A 24,072-nucleotide genomic window follows, 5' to 3' on the forward strand; every position below is an offset into this window, starting at 1 on the left:
CTGAACCTTCTTTGACGTCCCTTGGAGGGATGCAGAGATGCAGAGGAGGTGGGGCTATCAGAGTTCAGTCTAGTCATGAAGACAGACACCACCACCAGCACCAGGACTGTGGTAATGGGCGCCCCCAGTGTTTACACTGTTGAGAAGGTCTCTTTGCTGTTGGGCAGGACAGTAAGGGCTGCTGAAGGTTGTATCGTCTTCAGCTCATTAGCTGCTCACTGCCAAAGTCATAGAATCTACTGCCCAGGTCACAACAGCATATTTCTGAAGACCTATTTGGTTCTTCCCTTGCAACCTGGGCCCACATTGCCTAAAAACCTTAGTTTTCTCATCTCTCAATGGAGCTGGTAACAATAGCTGCCATCCGTTGAGTCCTAATCAGGAACTAGGAAATTCACAGAAATTATTTCTAACTCTGCAAAGCATTGTTTTACACACACACATATATGTTTATTTGGCTGCACCGGGTCTTAGTTGTGGCATGCAGGGTCTTCAGTTTTCACTGCGGCATGTGGCTCTTTAGTTGCAGCGTGTGGGATCTAGTTCTAGGACCAGAAGTTGAACCCGGGCTCCCTGCATGGGGAACGTGGAGTCTCAGCCACTGGACCACCAGGGAAGTCCCCAGCGTAGTTTCTCATGTTTCACTGATGAGGAAACAGCCAGCTCAGAGAGTTAGCACCCTCGGTACAAGTGGTAGATTGGATTGTTGGGTTCCCTAATGGGCTTATGGGCTTCCCTGGTGGCTCAAGGGTAAAGAAGCCACCTGCCAATGCAGGTAGACAAAACAGACCTGGGCTCAATCCCTGGGTGGGGAAGATCCCCTGGAGAAGGAAATGGCAACCCACTCCAGTATTTTTGCCTGGGAAATCGCAGGGACAGAGGAGCCTAGCAGGCTACAATCCATGGGGTCACAAAAGATTCAGATACCACCTAGCAGCTAAACAACAAATAGGTTTATACATTCATAACGCTTGACATGTGACTTTGTAGCACCTCCCACTGTGGGTGGAGTATATTCCCTGCCGGAGAGAATTGCCCATGTGACCAGTGGACTGTTAGCGGAAGGATGTGATGGGAGCAGAGGCTTTAAACGTGCCCTGTGGGCGCCTCAGTGTTCATCACAAGAAGAACAGGCCCCTGGTATTATAAACATATTCTTAAAAAGTAATTCATTAATTTCTTATGTTTGGCTGCACTGGGTCTTTGTGTGCCAGGTTTCTCTAGTTTTGGCGAACGGGGGCTACTTTCTAGTTGCAGGGTGCGGGCTTCTTGCTGCAGTGGCTTCTCTTGTGGAGCACAGGCTGTGCAGTTTCAGTTGTAGCACGTGGATTTAGTTGCCCCACAGCATGTGGAATCTTCCCAGACCAAGGATCAAACTGGTTTCCCTGCATTGGCAGGTGGATTCTTAACCACTGAACCACCAGGGTAATCTGGCCCCAGGTATTACAGTTGCTGCGTTTTTCACTTGGACCTTAGAATGAAAGTAGAACAGACTCGAGCCCAGCTTGTGGCCCGGGACCAAGTCCAGCTTGCCAGGAGCAGAGCTCACCAACTGAGGCCAGCGCATATCCGCAGAGCTGCAGCTACCTGTGAGCATTTGATGTCATAAATCATCAGGTTTGGAGGTTATTACTGCAATAGCTGACTAATAGAGTGGCAGAGCTGGGATGAAGCCAAAGCCCTTCTGTTTCCTCTGTGGCCTAGTTGGGAACTATAGCTGAGATAATTCACTAAAAATATCAGGCAGCAGATTTAAAAGTTCACAACAAATGTTAGTTGTTACTAATTCTTAGTCAGTGCTGCATTTTAAAATGTATTTATTTGGCTGCCCTGGTCTTAGCTGTGGCACAAGGGATCTTTGATCTTCATTGCGTAATGCGGAATCTTGAGTTGCAGCATGCAGACTCTTAGTTGCAGCGTATTGGATCTCATTCCCTGACCAGGGATTGAACCCGGGCCCCCTGCATTGTGAGTACAGAGTCTTAGCCACTGGACCATGGAGAAGTCCTAATCCTGCATTTTAAAAATTATATTAAAGACACCAAGCCAGTTCAGGTTACTGGGGACATGTAGAAGTTACAGTGTCCTGGCTTCTGAGAGAGACAGTCACCAAAGTAAATCTCTCAGCTCAACATTTTAAAACTTATGATATATCTTACTGTCTATGATCTCATTAAACCAGTCAAAGACCAGTGATGTAGAAAGAATCATCCACGTTTCATAGTTGCATAACAAGCCCAGAGAAGTTAAGCGACTTGCCTCAGGTCACACAGCTGAGGCATTGAAAGGCAGGATTTGAACAGTCTGCTTCTTCTAGTTCAAGGCTTCTAATAACTCCAGGTAAGAGTCAGTTTATGCCCCCATCTATTCAGCCCTGCATCCCTTCCCATCCCTGGCAGATGCTCAGGAGATGCAAACTGAAGGCAAGAAGGCATGAGAATGTGTAAAATAGCTAGCTAGTGGGAAGTTGCTGTATAACACAGGAAGCTCATGGTGGTACTTTGTAACAACTTAGAGCCCTGGGATGGGGGATTGGGAGGGAGGTTCCCTCCGTGTCAAGAGGGAGGGGACATACGTATCCATGGGTGTATGTGCGCTCAGTCCTTTCCAACCTTTTGGAGCCCCCTGGACTGTAGCCCACCAAGCTCCTCTGTTCATAGAATTTTCCAGGCAAGAGTACTGGAGTGGGTAGCCCTTTCCCTCTCCAGAGGATCTTCATGGCTGATTCACTTTGTTGTATGGCAGAAATCTACAGAACATTGTAAGGCAATTATCCTTCAATTTAAAAAAATTTTTTTAAAGGCATGAGAAGAGTGGAGCTGGGAAAGGGTGACAGCTGCGAGCTCAGGTGGGGCCTGATACCTTTGCTTTAGAAATTAAGATGCTAATCAGAGTAGCTCTCAGGCTACCCCACCTACGCACCTCCTGGGCACTCAGACACACACCCCGCGGGAGCGATGCCCTGGCAGAGAAGTGATAAGGCTCCCAGCCCAATCTCTCAAATAAGCAGCCTGGAAACCAGGGCCAGGCAGCCCTTAGCTTAGCTCCAAGGGGACAGCGTTCAAACACTGTTCAAACAACAGTTAACACTGTGCCCAGCACAGTGCCCCCTCAACTAGCAGGGCAATGAATGTTGAGTGAGGTGTGGCATTATCCCCATGTTACCTTTCACAAAGAGGCTGCAAGATTCTGACCTGACCGAGGACACACAGCTGCAAGTTGTAGCACAGCACAGTCTTTCTGCTTCTAGATTCCCTAAATATAACACTATTTATTCTTTGTAGTGACTGTATTATATTCCTGGCAGGTATGTACATTATTTGCTCAGTCGTGTCCAACTCTGTGCGACCCCATGGAGTGTAGCCTGCCAGCCTCCTCTGTCCATGGAATTCTCCAGGCAGGAATATTGGAACAAGTTGCCATTTGCTTTCTCCAGGGGATCTTCCTGAGCCAAGAATTGAACCTGGGTCTCCTGCATTGCAGGCAGATTCTTTATCATCTGAGCTACTAGAGAAGCCCCCTGATACAGTTACCATAATTTATTTATCTGATTGGCAACAGATAAATCTTGACAACTTTTCACTATCACAAATAGCTATAATAAAATCTTTTCTGTTTATCTTTGCCCACTTCGGTGAGCACTCCCATAGCCTAAATCCCTAGACAGAGACTGTTGGATCTGCACAAATTTGGGGGTTGTTTTTGCTTTCGGCCACGCTGCACAACTTGTGGGATCTCAGTTCCCCAACCAGGGATTGAACCCAGGCCAAGGCAGGGAAAGCCCCGAGTTCTAACCACTAGACCACCAGGGAACTCCCAGGTCTGCACATTTTAAGTTTGGCTACAACAAGGTTACCAGGTAATCACATGGGCCCAAAGTACTCTCTCCCCTCTCCCCAGCGTATGGGAAGACCTGTTTTCTGTGCTGTGTGTGTTCAATTTTAAAACTCCCCAGAGACTGCATTAGGGGTTTCTACCACAAGTTCTGAAGCTGACTATACTGCACAGGCTTTCCCTTAACAGAACCTGCCTTCTTCTTGATAGATACTGAAATTGGTTTGATTTTGGAGACTTTTTAAAAAAGCCTTCTGAAGTTCATCCCTCTGGGAGCCAGGTCCAGCTCTCCATGCCCAGGAAGTTGCTATGAAGCCAAGCAATCAGGTCTGAACTGCATTAGTTCTGAACTGAACTGCATTAATTAATTGTTGATGCAGAGAAAAGCCAGGGTGTGATCAAGTGCACCCAGAGGTCGGCTTCCCCATCACTCACTGGGAAGCCAGCTGCCACCTCAGCTGAGTGGGAGTTTCTTTTCATGTTGTTTCCTTAAATAAAAGTCCTAACCCACTTGGGAGAACTTTTCATCAAGCGAAACAGAGAAATAGAGTCGAAGAGTTGGTGAGGTTAACCAATTTGTGCCCACCATTTATCAGATATGGAAATTGAGACCCAGAGATGTTGAGTGACTCGGTCAGGGTCACATAGAAGAGCAGATAAAGCAGTGGGGGAAGCCAGCTCCAAGCAGGCATTTGCACTTCTAGCTGAGTGCTCTTGATGGCACAGCGGGGCGCACCCAGGATCTCCACTGACATTCTTTTAGCTTGCCACGTTTCCTTCCGTTGCTCTTGACCATTAGGGGAAAGTAAGGTCTCTTGAGAAGAGATCCCGAATGACAACCGTGGCGCTGCACGCCCGTGCCTTTGCGCGTGCTATTCTCACGCTCCGGGATTCTCTTCTCTGCCCAACCGTTTGAACTCTTCCCCATCCTTCCAGACCCAAAAGAACTAGGTTCCGGGGAAACATCTCATGATTCCGCAGGGCAGCTGGTGGTCCCCTGCTCTGCGTTCCCAGGCCCTGACCTTGGCCTGTGCTCAGAACACTTGATGGTGGCTGTCGGCTCTTCACCCCTCTTCTCGATGACTGAAAATTCCTCAGATGCAAAGATGTAGCAAATTCACCTTTGCAACCCCGGCACACACCTCAAGCTCTGAAGAGACAGACTTTGAACCACAAGCTTCAGAAGGGAGGGACTTCATTATCCTGTCCCAGCTCCTGGCTCACAGGATAAACTCAAGAAGGGTTTGGTGCTGCTGAGGGCATTTGAACTGGGAAGTTCTGCCGTAGGAGGAGAGTCAAATCCTGGAGCCCTTGAACTCTCTATAGACACTGCGTGGAAGGACTGAGCAGGTCAGGCTGACAAAGGAGTAGGCGCTAAAGCTAAAAGGTACAGAAAGTCCTCACAGGCATACAGGCCTCCAGAGTGAGAAGGCATTTTCACAGATGACCTCGTTTGAGTCAACTTTGTAACCGCCCTTTGTGTTACTTCTACGAGGCTTAGCCTTCCTCCGACTGCCAAGAAAACTGTTTGCAAATCTGGCAGATACAGACCTCAGGGCTCTGAGACACGGATGTGGCACAGGGGCAAGGAATAAAGCAAGCTAAGAAATACGTGACAACCCATCCTTAGTTTCCAGGGCTGAGGAGAAAATAATTAAGAGTGGCGACAGCCTTGAAATTCCCTATCTGTGACGAGGGGCTCCACTAAGAATTACCCTCCTTTTGTAAAGCGGGCTGAGCTTTCCTGGTTCTGGAATTAAGGGTTGTGGAAAAGAACACATGAAACGCAGCAATGTGGGGTTTTCATTATCTCCAGTTTACTTCATTTGCCTGTTTACACATACGATCTGTGTGTGTACAAAAACAGTGGCAAGAGCCATTCGCTAAATACAATCTGGTACTCAGACTATGACAGATGCACATGGAAAATGAGGCGCCAATGAATGAACCTCAACACGGAGGCAAACCGAGCACGGCGGTGTTCTGTGATTGCAGACGCCCTCAGAAGCCTCTTGTTCAGCACTGGGGGAACAGACACTTTTCAAAAGATAAGGCTATTTTGACAGGACACCCAGACTCTGAATGGCACTCCAAAGAAGATGCTGGTTTCCCTGCCTTCTCTAGAGGAGCCAAAGAGTCCTAAAGGCGTAATCAAGAAAAAGGAAGCATGAAACCAGAAGGGAAAGAGACACGTGTACCCCAATGTTCATCGCAGCACTGTTTATAATAGCCAGGACATGGAAGCAACCTAGATGCCCATCAGCAGATGAATGGATAAGAAAGCTGTGGTACATATACACAATGGAGTATTACTCAGCCATTAAAAAGAATACATTTGAATCAGTTCTAATGAGGTGGATGAAACCGGTGCCTATTATACAGAGTGAAGTAAGCCAGAAAGAAAAACACCAATACAGTATACTAACGCATATATATGGAATTTAGAAAGATGGTAACAATAACCCTGTGTACGAGACAGCAAAAGAGACACTGATGTATAGAACAGTCTTATGGACTCTGTGAGAGAGGGAGAGGGTGGGAAGATTTGGGAGAATGGCATTGAAACATGTAAAATATCATGTATGAAACGAGTCGCCAGTCCAGGTTCGATGCACAATGCTGGATGCTTGGGGCTGGTGCACTGGGACGACCCAGAGGGATGGAATGGGGAGGGAGGAGGGAGGAGGGTTCGGGATGGGGAACACATGTATACCTGTGGCGGATTCATTTTGATATTTGGCAAAACTAATACAATTATGTAAAGTTTAAAAATAAAATAAAATTAAAAAAAAAAAAAGAAAAAGGAAGCAGCGGGGTGGTCACCTGCTACGCCCATGTGCTGGGCATTGACCTGCATCGTTTTCCCTTCATCCCGACAGGACCACCTCCATTTTACAGATGGAGAAAGCGAGGCGTGCCCACGGTCAGACCACTCTTGGCGGTGGTGGTGCCGAGATTTGGACCCACCTCTCACACCTGCCTAAACCCAAACGCTTTCAGCCTTGCCATGCTGTCTCACATACGGATGGAGAGCATGTCCCCCAGTGACAGGCAAAGCGATAAGACTGAGCAGGAAGTGGAGGGAGACTGATGACTCGACAAGATTCGGTACCGGACATGTTCCACGGAGTTAATGTATGGCTGAGCTTGAATCACAACTGCAGGAGAGAAATGTCTGGAGATGTTTACCTGGGACAAATACTGGCGTCACCTCGTGTCTGTTGCCTTTCGGTGCTGAACCTGACACTTAGGAGGGATTTCGATCCCTTCAACAAGCCCCTGCCACCTACCCCACCCCCTCGGCCACCCCTGGTTTACAGATGGAGCTCCAGAGAGCAAAACCATTCTCCGGGGGGCCCATCTCATCTTGCCAGTGCTCCCAAGGCACCGTGGTGACACCTCCAGAATCTCACTGCCAGGTGCTTCTGCCACCTTTGGGTCCAATGCATCACACCTCACATTTTGATCGATACAGGATAACCTGTGGCCAGATGAGATACGTATTTTAAATACATCTTTATAAGCAATATGTTTTACACTGAAGATTTCCCAGACATCAAGCTCCTAGCAACCTAAGCTTGAGTTAAACCAGTCAAGTGCTTATCAGTTAATGCTATTATTAGGCTTGACTGGGGGCAAAGAGTATAGAAGAAGCTTCCAGGATGATTATCCAAAATGCAAGGGGCTGGGGGTGAAAGGCTTACAGAGACACAGAGAGAAGGAAGGGGTATCTTATCACAGCACTAACTGCGTCTTTGTAGGGCAGATGAAACAGAGTATCTAACCCTTTCCAGCATTCTCACTGTGAAGGCCGCACAAGGACAAGGCTGGAAATTAAGAATGCTGCAAACGGGAAAGAAAAAGTCAAGTTCGAGGGCAGATGAACAGAGACCCTGGTTTGCTGTGGTTTTGGTGGTGGTCCAGTTAAGAAGAGGGAGGGGCCAAAGTCAAGCCACCATTTAACAGGGACGTTCTTGCAAACAAGTTGGCTTCTTGCCCTCAGAAGCAAGGAAAGACATCTTTCTCCACTTCTGACTTATCATAATCTTGTCTAAACAGGCAAAAATGTTCTGGGCCATAGCAATGGACAGAAGACTTATTATCACACAACTCTAAAACACTGTTCAGTCTGACACCACTAATGCATGATCAGGAGAGTTTCAGTGCAAACAGGCATTTTGCAAAATTACTCTGACTCAGCTTAAAATTCAACAAGTTATTCAAATGTCTGCTTCCCAGTTTGATTCTTAACGGAGAAAACAGCCCCGCAAGCTTGAATTTAATACCATAAAGCCTAGAGTGTTCTAGTGTTCTAAAAAATCCTCAAGGCGCTCGACACGTGTGCCAAAGTGCAACACTGGAGTCGTGAGTTATTTTTGGAAGTTCTGTCAACAAAGAACAAATACCATGGTTGTTATTAAAAACTATAAAGCATTCACTCAAAACAGAAGGGGAGGGGAGATAACCTTATTGCTCCAAAAACCAATATATACTAGACAACATGGACAGAAAATTATTAGTGTTCGTTACATAAAAAGTATCCAGTACTCCGTCGCAGAGGCACTCCAGTGTGACTGTTTTGGTAGTTAATCACAAGTCAGTTGAAGTATTTGACATTCCACAGATAGAACAAATACTACAACCAGAATGTGTCTTTTAGGCGGTTGGTAGTGATATATAAAGAACCCTGCTGGAAATAAATGCTTCTGCAAAGCTGACCAGAGGGCATGGTTGTTAATTAACAGCATTAGCAGCCCTTGACACAGAAGACAGCTAAGAATCAGGGAGCGAGTGACGGCAAGGGAGGGTCCTGAGCCCCCCTACCCCATTTAGCCACACCAGAGAGGCCTTCCTCATTCTGCCCTCTCGCTGAGCCTGAGCTCGCCATCCAGGGACAAAAGGGACGTAACAGATTAAGGTCAAGTCTTGCCAGGGACGCAAAGTGCCTGAGTGGGGATGGTGGTGCTTGTAATATAGCGTGATGTCGCCAGGCCCGGCCTGGCTCCCCAGACTCCACCACCACACCCCCCGACCCCAAAACTGCCCGGTAAGTGTCCTTCCCGAAGCAGGATCGATCATTTAGTCAAATAATTAAGGAGAAAAAGAAACAGAAAAAGCTTTTAACCCTGGTCCTGCCCTCATCCCTTTTGTTTCTCTTATTTCTTGTAAGTGTCTTGCTTCAAGTTCAAACTGGAGCTCTGGGGAGGGAGTCCTGGAGAAAAAGATTTCAGATACCAACAGCCGTACGTCCCGTACCAGCCCAGCAGACCGAACAGGGTGCCAAACACTTTTTGGGACAAGTTGTGGAAGTAGACGGCCGTGCACAGAAACATCCACACCCAGATGAAGGTCAGGAAGCCCAGGGCCACCACCAGGGTGGTGATGGCTGCGTGGAGACAGTGGTTCCTGTCCGTCTTCACCTCGTGCAGCACGGCCATCTCCTCCACAATCATGAGGGCGCAGAAGGTCAGCAGGAAGGAGTGGCCTGAGATGTCGAAGCCGTGCCAAAAGCCCCCTTCCCCGTGGCACTGCTGCTTGCTCTGGTGCTGCTTTCTCTCCCCCTCCAGGGCTGGAGACTGGTAGCAGCTGCCCGTGTAGTGCTCGATGTTGGAGAAGATGGCCGTGCAGACGTACCAGATGGCCGTGCCCACGAGCAGGGTGCTCAGGCGCCGCAGGACCAGGCCGGCCTTGCCCGTCAGGTGGTAGTTGGTGAGGGCGATGAAAGGCAGGAGGAGGCAGAAGGTCCAGGCCCAGGCCACTTTGACAAAATACCTGGGAGAGGAGGAGAGCGGAGGTGAAGAGCGGGGGTGTGGCGGAGAGTCCCGTGCCACGCCTCAGGACTCTGGACTCGTGAGCAGGGAAAAAGGCAAAAAGGTGGTAAGAGCTAGAGATGACAGCTTCACCTATGTAAGTATAAACTCAAAGAAAGAAAGTGAAAGCGTTAGTTGCTCAATCGAGTCCGACTCTTGGCAATCCTGTGGACTGTAGCCCACCAGGCTCCTCTGGCCACGGAATTCTCCAGGCCAAGAATATCGGAGTGAGTAGCCATTCCCTTCTCCAGGGGATCTTCCTGATCAAACCTGGGTCTCCCACATTGCAGGCAGTTTCTTTACCATCTAAGCCACCAGGGAAGCCATTAACTCCTAATCCTCACACAACTCTATGAGGAAGGTACTGCTATTATCCCCACTTTATAATAAGAAAACTTTATCTGTACAGAGATACAAACACAGAGGCACAGAGAAGCATCATGCCCAAAGCGGAGGCCATCGGAGGTGGAGCTGGGGTTCACATCCAGGGCCTATTATCTTAAGCACTATGTTATTTGCTCAGGAAAGTAATTACAGACCTTTTATGTACATCCACTTTCCCACAGAACACTCAGTTACCCTGTGAGGAAGGTGTCATTAGCCCCATATTATAGATAAAGAATAGTTTGGTAACTTGCCCAGGATCACACTCACACGACCAGCAAGCCCAGGTGAAACCAAGGTTTGGCCAGCCCCCAAACCTATGCTTTCTCTACACCAAAGCTTTTTCCTACGTGGCAGAAATGATCAGACAGAAGCTTGGCTTCAGGCTAGAAGACCCAGGTTCCAATCCTGACTCTGACTTATCAACACACTTCTCTGGGCCTCCATTTCTCAACTGTCAAGTAGAACTGAGGGGACGAAATGACCTTTAAAATCCCTTTCAGAGCCAATAATTCACTAGCTCCCTTTGATTAATTATCAGGTTGACCACAAAGTTCGTTAAGAGTTTTTCCGTAACATTTTAGCCAACCCAATAACCAGCATAGAGGTATGGAACAAAACACCAGAATTCATGGAAACTCTCAAATGACAGGAACTTGTCTGCAAGGCTGCTGGGCACCCAGCTCACCCAGGCCAGATTAAGCAAGCAGCTGCTTTGTCTGCCACCCCTGAGTTCACCAAAGGTGGATGACCTAGAGACCAGGGGCGGTCAACACACATGCAAGAAACACGTGGGGCCAGGACCACTCTCATAATCTAGTCTCAGCCCAGCCTCCATGAGTGGGGAAGGAAGGAAGGTGGGCCAGAGACAGTAAGACTCTTGGGTCCCAAAGCTTCCTCAGACAGTACCCAAGCACCTGTCATGAAAGTCTTCCCTGGGACTGACATGCAAGGATCTGGCTAGAGTCAAGACCTGTCAGGTATCTGATGAAGCTGCTGGAGAAAGAAACTAGGGTTTTAAGTAGATGAGCAAAGTTGGACTGACTCTTGCAAGATACCACAGACACTGTAATTCAAAGAAGAATGGAAGCTCACACCAAGGGAGAAGTTTTATCTTTCAGAGTTTCCCTTCACAATTGCAAATCAGTGTTTGTGTCAATAAACTTAAAATCCAAGAGGTTTAAAAAAAGAATAAAAGGACTTCCTTGGCCATCCAATGGTTAAGACTCCACACGTCCAATGCGAGGGTGTGGGTTCAATCCCTGGTGGGGGAACAAGCATCCCACATGTCTCCGGGCATGGCCAGAAAATAAATAAATTAAAAAAAAAAAAAAAAAAAAGGAGCGGGTGGGTGGACTTAAGGAGAAGTCTCAAAGAGTTCAACTGGAATTGCATTCCTGGGCCACTGCCATGAACTTTGAGTAGCTGAGAAGATCCAAGCAGATCCAGGGGAAAGGTCATAGACTGGAGGGTTCCGCCCCGGGGTGATTATCTTGGGGGGGGGGGTTGTCACAGGCTAGGACAGGCTTTCAAAGGTGGGGGTGGGCGGGGAGGGAAGGGGTGTTGGGGAAAGAAGGCAGGTCTACTTGCCCCACTCAAGTGTGATGGGATTCCGTCACCAGCTGGGGGGAATACAGGACTTAGGGCGGAGGCTCACGGTCTGACACTGGCAGGCTGGAGGGAGGTGGCATCTCCCCTAGAGCAGGGGCCAACTCCTAATCCCGAGGGGAGGCACGGGGAGCAGCCACAGAGGCTGGATCATGCCCCATTCCCATCTCCCACCTCTACATACACGGAGATACACACACCCTGCCCGTCACCCCTGCCCAGTCAAGCTCAGACCGTCTGCTCTGGATGTGCAAACGCGACTTGCTAGTGACACTAGCTATCCCAGGGTCCCCTCATCGAGACACGCGTGTAGACACAGCTGCCACGATGCGGAGAAGGACCTCCCCTTCCAATGACCCGTCCATCAGAGCAGCTAAGCCCCGGCTTTCTAGGCAAGCCGACAGTGATGGCTACGGCGGGGGCAGGAGAGGACCCGGGGCGCACTCACACGTTGAGGACGTTGCGCTTGTTGCTGAGATAGCTCTCGGGCAGCGGGGAGAGCTCCTTGAGGAGGGAGCCCGCCAGCATAGAGGCCGCCAGAGCCCAGGGCAGGTATCTCCGCACTGCCGATCGCACCAGCGTCCCCCGGAGGACCCACGCGCAGCGCTCCAGGTGCTCCATGCCCGACCTCGTCGGCCACCGTCCTTCTCCGCGCACCCTCTCGGCCACCGTCTTGCCCTTCATCCGGGACGGCGCCACCGCCTCCCTTTTGGGCGCATGCGCGCCGCTCGCAGGTCCCTCCCCTGAGGGGCGTCGGGCTTCGGAGCCCGCGCGCTCCCCCTCCTGGCCGCCTGCAGCCTCTGCAGCGCGCCTGTCTCTGAATTGCTCATCCCTCTTTTTTGTTGTTCAATTGCGCAGTCCGACCGCATGGGCTGCAGCAAGCCAGGCTTCCCTGTCCTTCACTATCTCTTTTTATTAAATAGCAACTATTTGTTTATCTATCTATCCATTTATCTATCTATCTATCTATTTATTTTTGGCTGCCCTGGGCCCGGATCCATCCTTTCCTTGTTCTCAAAATTTGGCCTGCACAGCCAGGCAGATTAGAATTTCAACCTCTGTTCCTTGCTCTGTTCAGAGGAATAAATGCTTGTGGGAATATTTGCTGCAGGAGGGGGAGAATGAACGTAGCACTGTAGGAACTGGAGCAGTGGTCCCAGCATCATTTAGTCTCTCTCTTGGCAGCTCTTCTTCCATAGAGCCTTAGTTTTCTCCCCTGTAAAATGGGAAGAGGACAGATCTACCTCTCCTACGAGTTAGTTATAAACTCGAGGTTCCTTATGGTGGTCCAGATGCAGGGATGTGAGAAAATGAAATAACTGCTTGAAATTGTTATATTTACATTTTAAAATACTATATTTTCCCTTTTAAAACAATTGCGTATTTGTATTGAGTGAAAATGCTGGACCCTGGGAGTTAATGGCAATCCAATGAACATGTTAATGAGTCAGTCACTCTTTTAACACAGAGTTAAACCGTTTCATGGGCAGAGGAGTCTACAGGGCTACAGTCCATGGGTCGCAAAAGAGTCAGACACGACTTAGCAACTAAACAACAGCAAAACCCTCTCATCCCCTGTCATGGCTGGGTATCTGATTCAGAGTTTCCCAAACTCAAACCATTTCTTTGCTACTGTATTAGTTTCCTAGGGCTGCCATAACAAATTACTACAATGTATTGGCTTAAACAAACAGAAATTTATTCTCTGACAATTCTAGAGGCCAGAAGTCTGCAATCAACCTGCTGACAGGACCACCTCCCAAGCAGAAATATCCATGGAATAAAAGATTCTGTGTCCCAGTTATATTTCTTCTATGACAAAAATAATGTTTCTGTTAAAATATTCATTATCTCTATGGGCTTCCCTGTTGGCTCAAATGGTAAAGAATCTGCCTGCAATCCAGGAGATCTGGGTTCCATCCCTGGGTTAGGAAGATCCCCTAGAGAAGGGAATGGCAACCCACTCCAATATTCTTGCCTGGAAAATTCTATGAACAGAGGAGCCTAGAGTGCTGTAGTCCAGGGAGTCACAAAGAGTTGGACACCACTGAGCGACTGACACCATTTTATATCTGCCTAAAATAATCCTCTGTCCCTAAACCAAAGGTAGCTACTGCACTTTGGGGAACACCTGTCTGATTTATGCCTATAATAGACTGATATTTAAAATCTCTCATGCAGAGAGTCAATAAAATAATAAAAGTATTAATTCCTTAAAATTATCTCAAGATGATCTGCCATCTGTAAACTGCATTGATCTGATAATAGTTTTTATATATCAAGGTATCTCTGGGTCTTTAAAAAACTAGATTTAAGAAAGCAAATGTGGGACTTCCTTGGTGGTCCAATGGTTAAGAATCCACCTTCCAATGCAGGGCACATGGGTTCAATCTCTGGTCTGGGAACTAAGATCCCACATGCCCCGAAGTAACTAAGTCCCGTGCCACAACTAGAGAGAAGTCCTCGTGCTGCAATGAAAGATCCCCAAGTGCCATAGCTAAGACCCAACATGGGCCTAAAATGAATAAATACTTTCGTGAAAAAGCAGACGTTTATATTTCCAGTAGTCATGGATGGATGTGAGAGAAGGTTGAACGTCAAAAAATTGATGCTTTCAAACTGTGGTGCTAGAGAAGACTCTTGAGAGTCCCTTGGACAGCAAGGAGATCAAACCAGTCAATTCTAAAGGAAATCAACCCTGGATTTCAGGATTGAGTCAATATTCATTGGAAAGATGGATGCTGACCCTGAAGCCCCAGTACTTTGGCCACCTGATGCGAAGAGCCGACTCACTGGAAAAGACCCTGATGCTGGGAAAGATTGAGGGCATGAGGAGAAGGGGACGACAGAGGATGAGATGGTTGGACAGCATCACCGACTTGATGGACATGAGTTTGAGCAAACTCTGAGAGATAGTGAAGGACAGGGACGCCTGGCGTGCTGCAGTTTATGGGGTTGCAAAAAGTCGGAGAAGACTTGGCAACAGAACAACAACAGTAGTGATTATACAGTCACTAATTTGGCTTTTCATAATTGGGGATGAAAACCACACAGCCGGAAAGATGTTAATTGTGAAGGCAGCTTGTAAATAGTATCTGAAACCCTCTCTGTCTCCTGCAGATTGTCAGTTGCTCAATTATTGTCACTTTCTAGAGCAAGCTGCATGGTGGTTAGGAACAGAGAGGTACACTGGACATTATAAGCTAAGTGGTCCCTCCTGGTGGAAATCCAGATGTTGATCCCCCATCCCAGGAGAAAGGGAAAGGGTTCTTCTGGATGAGAAAAACTAGACATTACCCAGAGGAGCTAGCAAAAAATTTACCTCCTGTAAATTTCAGGATTTGTATTCCTCTAGAAAGGAAATGGGTTTGTTCCAATTGAGACTTTGCAGCTTCATCCCTGAAGATTTTCAAAGACAGGGTTAAACCCAGACCTGAACAATGGTAGGTTTCTAGAGAATTTTTCTTGTTTCAATTAAATTTCAACCTACATGAAGAAATACATATTCACGTTGTAAGTCTAGCTGTGTGCCTGTGAGAACAAACTGTTAAATTTTCAGGACTTCTGCAAGTTGATTGTTAAAGCCACCATTAAAAATCACAGTGTATATATGAACAATTAAATGCAGAATAAATATTCAAAAGTCATCATTCCCTAATTATTTTACTCTATTTGATTATTACCTATGCCCCTCGGTTGCTTATATCTCTTGTATGTTACGGCGCAAATTCACCAACTGTGTGTTTGTCACATCAATTTGTAGCTTGAAACCAGCTCTGGTGGGAGTATTTACATTCAGAGAAATGGCAACTACTGTAAATCAGGGCTTTATTTGGTTTACTGAGTGTTTATTGATTGTCTGCACTGAGATGAAACTCCATTTGTCAAAACATGGTTAAACTGAAACATGAGGTTGGCTGTGGAGACAAGAGACTAGTAAATTAAACATCAATGAAAGCATTCTAGAAGAAGCAATTCGCTATATGGGATTCAGAGTGAAGAGTGTTTGCATATTTTATTATTTTAAAATTATGTGCTACATTCTTTATATTAAGAGAAATGTATTATACTTTTATGTATGTACAAACTTCCCCAGTGGCTCAGCAGTAAAGAATCTGCCCGCAAGGCAGGTGATGCAGGAGACGCAGGTTTGATCCCTGGGTGGGGAAGATCTCCTGGAAGAGGGCATGGCAACCCACTCCAGTATTCCTGCCTGGAGAATCCCCAGGGACAGAGGAGCCTGGTGGGCTGCAGTCCATGGGGGTCACAAAGAATTGGACATGACTGAAGCGATTAAGCTCGACGGCACAACACGGTACTTACACATTTTCCCTTAGAGAGAGAGTTGTTAAACATTTATCAACAAATCACTGGTTGTGATCCAGTACACACATATGTAGCATAAGTGACTATGTTTGTTAATAAGCATATAGACATAGCTGTAAATATAGCTTCATGACAGTTCATGACAGAGTTTGCCTCTACTGTGTGAGGCACTCCGATAGTTTCTATTCAATTATAAATTGAATTTTTAAAACATGCTGGTCATGACCCACTCACTAATAGGTGTGGACCTGTAATTTGAGAAACGTTTCCCTAGAAGATTCTAAGGCATTGGAGGACCATGCCCTACCCTTCCCCAGCAGGAGGGGATAGAAAACCACAAACATCAAGGCTTTGCCCTGCCTGGACTGAGTGGTATCACCTAATTTGTTGTGTTTCAGTCCTTCATTTATTTATTCAAGAATAAATAAATACTTGTTTGAATTACACGGCCTCTGACCTCAAGCAACTTCAGCTAGTGAAGGTGATCATCATTAATTTATTCAGCAAACCAACACTTATGAACTATTTGCCATGCACCAAGCACTGGGCTGGATGTTAAGATCTCTGATGTTTTGGATGGACGAGTGTCCTTAATAACTATAGATTCATCTCTTTAAAAACAACATTTTTCAAGCCTGAGGCAAGATGAAGCTGGGCCATCTTGTCAAAACCAGAAAGTAAGGAAGCCATAACCTACCAAGGACTGCTAAGGTCATTTCAGGAGGACACAGAAGCCAATTAGAAAAGCTCCCACAGGCCAAAGATGGGACAACTTGAGCCTAAATAAAAGTATTAACTGCAATGGATGGAAACACACACATTTGTTTAGTAGCTTTTTTTCTGGTTGTGCTGTGAGGCATGTGGAATCTTAGTTCCCTGACCAGGGATCGAACCTGGAACCTGCACCCTCTACATTGGAAGCATGAAGTCATAACCACTGAACCTTCAGGGATGTCCCAGAGGTTCATAGTGTGCTTTAAAAGTAGTAGCTACCAAAAAAAAAAAAAAAAGTAATGGCTACCTTTGGAGAAATCAGCTCTCATTATTTTGACAGCTATTAAATAAAGGGAAATAATCAAGCATTTTTCCTGCCACTCTTATGGGAATAAAGTCACTGAATAACCAGGGAGACAGTGAATTTCTTGTTAAAGAAATATCTCAGCAAGTAAACGAAGGAACAGCAGAATCAGACATGAAAGTTTAAAATGTTCATTTGAAATATTGGTGAGCCAGATTCATTCTTTTTAAAAAGTCAGCTTGCGGATATTCATAAAAAAGTTTAATACATACTTGAAAGCACTTTCAACTAAATCTCTACAAATCCATCTCATAAGGTTTCAAAATTTAAAATCAGATTATTATAATTGTGACTTTTGCTCAGAATTTTATATTTTAGGTTTCTTGCTGTCAGATTTTACAAGCACATGGCTTCATGTTTACTATAGAAATGGAGAACTAGAATCAAAAATATGTCTGCTACCAAAAAAGTAGCTTTTTCTTGCTGAATGCAAAATGCAATTTCGTAAGCAATCTCCACATGTACATCACTTGCTGCAAGAGTGGAGATTATAGAATTTATCTTGGCATCTAAGTTTCCCTTGGACAGATAAACAGTGTGGTCTTTGAATTTTTTGAAAATCACATTTATTTGTCTTTTTATTTTGATGGCAGTTTGTGTTCTTTGAAAAATATAAAGTTACTAAATCTGTGAATGGTTGTGTGGAATCTTCTGAGGCTATGACTGGGCTTTGGCCAGGCTGAACATGAATATATGTACACTAAAGATTAAATAAAAGGAAATGTGGGGACTTCCCTGATGGTCCAGTGGTTAAGAATCTGCCTGCCAGTGCAGGGGACACAGGTTCGATCCCTGGTCCAAGAAGATTCCACATTCAGCGGAGCAACTAAGTCTGTGTACCACGACTACTGAGTCTTCGCTCTAGAGCCGGAGGGTCACCACTACTGAGCCGATGTGCTGCAACTTCTGAAGCCTGAGGTCTGCAATAAGAGAAGCCATCGAAGTGAGAAGCCCAGGCAGTCCAGCTAGAGAGTAGCCTGGCTCTCCACAACTAGAGAAAGCCCTCATGCAGCAACAAAGACCCAGCACAACCAAAAAAGAGAAAGTGTGGGACCTTCCTGGTGGTACAGTGGTTAAGACTCCATACTCCCAATGCAGGGAGGCCCAGGTTCACTCTCTGGTCAGGGAACTAGATCCCACATGCCGCAACTAAGCAGAGAAGGCAATGGCACCCCACTCCAGTACTCTTGCCTGGGAAATCCCATGGATGGAGGAGCCTGGTAGGTTGCAGTCCATGGGGTCGCTACAAGTCAGACATGACTGAGCGACTTCACTTTCACTTTTCACTTTCACACATTGGAGAAGGACATGGCAACCCACTCCAGTGTTCTTGCCTGGAGAATCCCAGGGACGGGGGAGCCTGGTGGGCTGCCGTCTATGGGGTCGCACAGAGTCGGACACGACTGAAGTGACTCAGCAGCAGCAGCAGCAGCCGCAACTAAGAGTTCATGGGCAGCAATGAAAGACCTGCATGTGGTAACCAAGACCTGGCATGGCCAAATAAATAAATAAATGTAAGCTTTGATTGCCTTCCTCTACAGAATTTTTCTTCTTTATAACCATATTACATTATAATGCCACAGACTCATAAAATTAAATTCTACTGGGGTAGAATAACAACAAAAAGTGAGTGTTTCCACTGGAAAAGAGACTTTATTTTGACAATGATCTTGGTCAGTTTTAAAAGTAAATTGTCCTGTATCACTTGATTTAATACAAAAAGCAGGAGGTTTTTATGGATTAGGAGCATCATCAAAGAGTCTTTTTAAAATGTACTTTATCAAAAATGTATTTTATAATTTACTTAATTATTTTCTGTCTTTTCTACTTGCTTATCAGCCCTAGAAGGTAGGGAGCATTGCTCATTTTGTTCACTAATGCATCCCAAGCATTAAAACCATATCTGGCACTTACTAAGCACTCAAAAAATTTTATTTTGTTACATAAATTAAAGAATAATTATTAATATGTGGATGTAAAGGAAATTATTTTAAAATTTAAATTGTTTCCTTATAAACAGAAGAGAAACAGCAGAAAGTAATAATTATGAATTTTTAATTTTTTTTTTTTTTTTTACTAATAAGGGTTCCCAAGTTGATAAATCGCTGTGAGAGGGGTTTCTGGTCCATTAAGGCTTGAAAGATGTAGTGAAAAAATGAGAAGGGGTTAAGTAGAGGATGCTCGGGGGCATGAGGAGAAGACCCTGTAGAGTCAGGGAAGGGTCAGGAAAGAATTCTTAGAAGAGAGGATTTCTGTCCAAGCTGGGGTTGGAAGGACTGGCCAGAGGGTGGCCAGAGGAACAGTGGGAAGCAGTCATTCCAGGAAGAGCAAGCAGCAGGTGCTTTTTTGCTGGCTGGTGTGCCCGAAATAATTCATTCCTGGTGTGGCAGGGAGGGCAGTAGACAGCCCAATAATTCTCCCAGCAGGCAGCCCTCTGTCCACAGCTCCTGGCCAGAGGGCAGAAGTATTCCTCCCCAGCAGCCAGCCCTTTCCTTCTCTGCAATGCCTCCTTCATTCTGAACCTCTGGCCACCTCTCTTTCTGGCTGGAGGGGATGGCTAGCTGCTCCCTTGGATGAGGCAGCTGAGCAAAGCCAGCAGCTGCCAGAGGCCAGGCTGCCTGACTGCCAAACCGGGAGGGGGTTGGATCCACTGGCTGCGCCCTCAGCCCACACATGCCCAGCCTCTGGGACTGCTTGGGAACAGGGTCAGGAGAGCTGGCACCACAGGGCAGGGATCTGGCTTTGCTCATCTTCCGGCCAAAGCGAGAGAGGCAGGCGGGCCGGCCAGCAGCCCCAGCAGCCTTGAGTACGTGCCTGCTTTCTCTCTGGCCACTGCATCCTGCAGACCCCAGGACCCTCCTCTCTGAAACAGTCACGGGGCTGAGGCTTAGAAAGTGTTAGTCGCTCAGTCATGTCCAACTCTTTGCAACCCCATGGACGGTAGCCCACCAGGCTCCTCTGTCCATGGGATTCTCCAGGCAAGAACACTGGAGTGGGTTGCCATTTCCTTCTCCAGGGGATCAACCCAGGGATTGAACCTGAGTCTCCTGCATTGGCAGGAGGGTTCGTTCCTATCTGAACCACCAGGGAATCCCAGGTTTTGGAAGGAGGGTTTTTTGATTGGTTTGATTTGGTTTGGTTTTTTATTTGTTTTTGCCTGAAAGAGCATTGGTAAAATAAGGGGATGGGGGAAAGGCAAGGAAATGACTATGTCAGTGTCCATATAGCAGTTACCTGTAGGACCGAGGGAGGCCACTGGGATCAGAGGGTTTTGGGGGTGTAGACAGAGTTCTGGTTCCTTACCTGGGGAGAGTCACAGAGATGTTTGCTTTAAAAATATTCATTTAACTATATGTTTATATTTTTATAAATCTTATATATTTGTTATATTTCACACTTTAAGAAATGGTATTAAAAAAAAAAAAAGGGAACACCACACTGGGAATAAAATGCCTAGGTTCTGAGAAGAATGAGTTTTTTGACATTTTTTTTCCTCCAGTCTTCCCATCCAAAGTACAGCATAGAATTCAGATGTACCTACGTCATATTTTAATGCCTCTATTCTTAAAGTTGAGTTAAACATGAATTAAATTGTCTCCTTTACTAGTTTAAACATTTAGCTAGTTGTTTTATTTTTGTTTTTTATGGAAGTGACATTGATTTATAACATACTGAGCCTTAACCAGGTGCCAGGCACGGTGCTAAGTGCTTTACTGTACTTAACGCTCTTCCTTCACATGACAGGTAGGTACTGTGATCACTCTAGTCTATAGATGGAAACACCAAGGCCCAGAGAGGCTAAGTGACTTAGCCAAGGTCACACAGCTAGCTGTGCTGAAGAGCTGGGATTCAAACTAGGGTCAGTGCGCTCAAGGGGCAGAGCTTAACCTCTGGCCCGTACTGCCTCCCAGATCTGACCTTACCTGACTGCTAAAATGACAGCCACATAGTCACTTACAGTTGGTAGAGTTTAGAGGTCATGGTGGTCCAGTGGCTGAGACTCCCTGCTTCCAATACAGGGGACCTGGGTTCGTCCCTGTTCAGAGAACTAGATCCCACCCACCTCAAGGAAGACCAGGTGTGGCCAAATAAAGAAATTTTTTTTTTTTTTTTTGAAAGAATACAGTCAGACAGACATGGGTTCAAATCTAAACTCACATGAAAAATGAGGACGGTATTTAGCCAACTTTGTTGCCAGGACAAGTAAATGAAAACTTATTTGCCAGGTATGAGGTACACAGTAGGCACACAATAGATGATCACCTCTAAAATTAAGATGCTCACCGCGTAGGAAATAGACAAGGCCAAGTGTCGCTGTCCGCATTTATCAGATGGGAGATCCGGCTCAGTTCCGGTACCACCAAGGGGTGAGGAGTCCCAGAGGGTCCACTGGTCCCTTACCGGCCCCGCTCAGTAGAATTCTCCGGGTCTGGCGTCTGATGTGGCCGCCTGGCCCCCGCCCCGCTCCGCAGGAATGTGGGGCGCGAGTGCTGGTGGCGAGGAGGGGCGCTGACGCTGAGGCTTTTCCGCTCCAGCTGCGCGGACGGGCGACACAGCAAATTCCGCGGCCACACCTGGCCGTGCAGCTGTCCAGGCTGGGCCGGGAGGAGGATTCCCCAATCCTCCGGCCGCAGGCCCCCGAGGGCACGGCCTTGACCCCTGGCGATCATGGGCGGGAGGGGTTGGGGGGCGGGGGGAACGCCGAACACTCCCGCTGGGTTAAACGCGCTGGACCAGCCCCATTCTCCAGCTACTCCTCTTCACCTGGCCTTTAAGGAAGGAGGCTAGTCCTCTCTGACACCGGGGAAGATGAGGGGCTCCCCGGTCGAGCCCCTGAAAACACCCTGCTCAGAATGCTGACTCGGAGGAGGAGGATAGAGGACCCCTCAGGGGCACCCCTCTGGTTTCAGGATTCTGGGTTTCCCTGGGAAGTCAGATCCTAAGAGATCATAGTGGGATGACGTGCTCCCGTTTCCCTGAAACCTAAGCCATCCTCTCCTCTCCCTGTGTCCCCCCAACCCCTGTCCCCAGTGGGGCACCAGGACTGGGCACGGGGCAAAGCCAAGGTGAAACTGAGGTCCTCAGTTCTGCAGCCGAGGTGGCATTCAAGGCCTCCCAACAGCACAAATAGTCTCTGTTCACCTCTGCCCCCATCTCTGGGCCACCTCGTACCCTTCTGTCCCCTCTGTGTGCATGCCTGCTAAGTCGCTTCAGTCTTGTTCAACTCTTTGCGACCCCATGGACTATAGCCTGCCAGGCTCCTCTGTCCATGGAATTCTCCAGGCAAGAATACTGGAGTGGGTTGCTATGCCCTCCAGAGGATTTTCCCAGCCCAGGGACCGAACCTGTGTCTCTTCTGTCTCCTGAATTAGCAGGCAGGTTCTTTACCACTAGTGCCCCCTCTAATCCTCCCTAACCCGCCTTTTCTCAGTTCCTCAAATGAACCAAATGCCTTCCAGCCTCAGAGCCTTTGCCCATGCTGTCCCCCTTGGTGTACCCCTATGTCCCAGGCTCACCCTCGCCTCATTTTTCATTTTTCTATTGTCTGCTCAATCACCACATATTACTAAGATTATGACTAAGGGAGTGTCTTGAGAATTCCTGGGCCACGGCTCTCCTACACGAAGTTCAGAATCCACTTGCCAATTTCCTCCAATAACTTTGTTGGAATTTCCATTAGGATTGTAGCAAATTTAATCTGGTGAGAACTGACAACACCTATGAGTCTACTATAATGACGTGTTGTGAGTCATCGAGGATACAGAGACAAACCATGCAACTCCTTCCCTCAATAAGCTTTTTTTTACTCCTGGTCTTCCTTTCTATTTTATTTCATCTCATGAGAGAAGATCTTATTGGGTCCATTTTGCAGATCAGAAAACTGAGGCTCAGAGAAATTGCATGACCTGCCCTAGGTCCTGCGGTGAGGAAGTGGTGGAGCCAAGACCCCCACCCAGTCTGTCTGACTCACAAATCTGCCCAAGCCAATTTGGTCTATGGGTTTGGTTTGTGTGTGTCTCTGTGTGTATAAAAGTAAGGTGTGTTTTCACACACACCCAAAGTTGAAAACCATCTATTTAAAGATGGATATGCTGTGAGGTTGAGTGGGAGTGCAGGTATGTCTACTCTGTTGGGCTGTGACTTCTCTTTTTGTGGATGGTGGGGTCTTTGGCTATGTGTATACAGTGTTGGGGGTTTTGGTGGGTGTACTGGGAAGGATATGTCTGTGTATTGGGTAGGAAGTGTGTGTTGGGAAGACAAAATTGGGTTACTTCTGTTGGTATGTGTGTGTGTTTTCTTATATTAGATTTTAATTTGATACTTGTTGAAAGAACTCTTTGAAATTAAACAAAGGCTTTTCAAACCGTCTATAACTCAGTTTTTATTTAAGGTGTAACTTGTGTGTATGCTCAGTTGCTCAGTCCTGTCTGACTCTTTGCAACCCCATGGACTGTAGCCCGCCAGGCTCCTCTGGTCATGGAATTTTCCAGGCAAGAATACTGGAGTGGGTTACCATTTCCTTCTCCAGGGCTTCTTCCCGACCCAGGGATCAAACCTGTGTCTCCTGCATTGGCAGGTGGATTCTTTATGACCGCGCCATCTGGGAAGACTAAGGTATAATTTACAGTATTCAGATCTTAAGTGTACAGCTGGATGAATTTTTATATACATGCCATCAAGCTTCCTAGGGCTGGGGAAAGAGAGTGAGCTGGGGCTGCTCTCTTTCTGCGGTTTCTCTTGCTGCAGAGCGAGACTCTAAAGTGTGCAGGCTTCAGTAGCTGCATCTCAGGGTAGAGCACGGGCTGAGTTGCTCTGTGGCAAGTGGGATCTTCCAAGACCAGGGACTGAACCCATGTCCCCCTGCATTGGCAGGCAGATTCTTAACCACTGGACCACCAGGGAAGTCTTCTAGTTTTGCCCATTCTTAAGCATCTTGTCAATGGAGTCACGTGGTGTTTGCTTGGGCAGGTTAATAGCTAACACTGAACAAACTTGCTTTGTGTGTTGACACTTCCTGTATCTCACTGAATT

At 46.9% G+C, this 24,072-nt stretch overlaps 1 protein-coding gene across 1 annotated transcript; it reads right to left on the reverse strand.

The window, feature by feature from the left end:
• Nucleotides 1–5,627: 5,627 nt before the first annotated feature.
• Nucleotides 5,628–12,342, reverse strand: FITM2 (fat storage inducing transmembrane protein 2). Its single transcript, XM_055545073.1, has 2 exons — nt 12,085–12,342; nt 5,628–9,606 (listed from the first exon to the last, which is right to left on the reverse strand). The coding sequence occupies exons 1-2, from the start codon at nt 12,318–12,320 to the stop codon at nt 8,991–8,993; spliced, it is 852 nt and encodes a 283-aa protein (XP_055401048.1). The 5' UTR covers nt 12,321–12,342; the 3' UTR covers nt 5,628–8,990.
• Nucleotides 12,343–24,072: the final 11,730 nt, after the last annotated feature.

The sequence above is a fragment of the Bubalus kerabau genome, chromosome 13 (genome assembly GCF_029407905.1).
Source record: "Bubalus kerabau isolate K-KA32 ecotype Philippines breed swamp buffalo chromosome 13, PCC_UOA_SB_1v2, whole genome shotgun sequence".
Classification (NCBI taxonomy): domain Eukaryota; kingdom Metazoa; phylum Chordata; class Mammalia; order Artiodactyla; family Bovidae; genus Bubalus; species Bubalus kerabau.

Coding starts and splice junctions, on each gene's coding strand:
- FITM2 (XM_055545073.1), bottom strand. CDS start 12,320: ATGAAGGGCAAGACGGTGGCCGAGAGGGTGCGCGGAGAAGGACGGTGG. Junction 9,607..12,084: donor AAGCGCAACGTCCTCAACGT/GTGAGTGCGCCC, acceptor CTCCTCTCCCAG/GTATTTTGTCAAAGTGGCCT.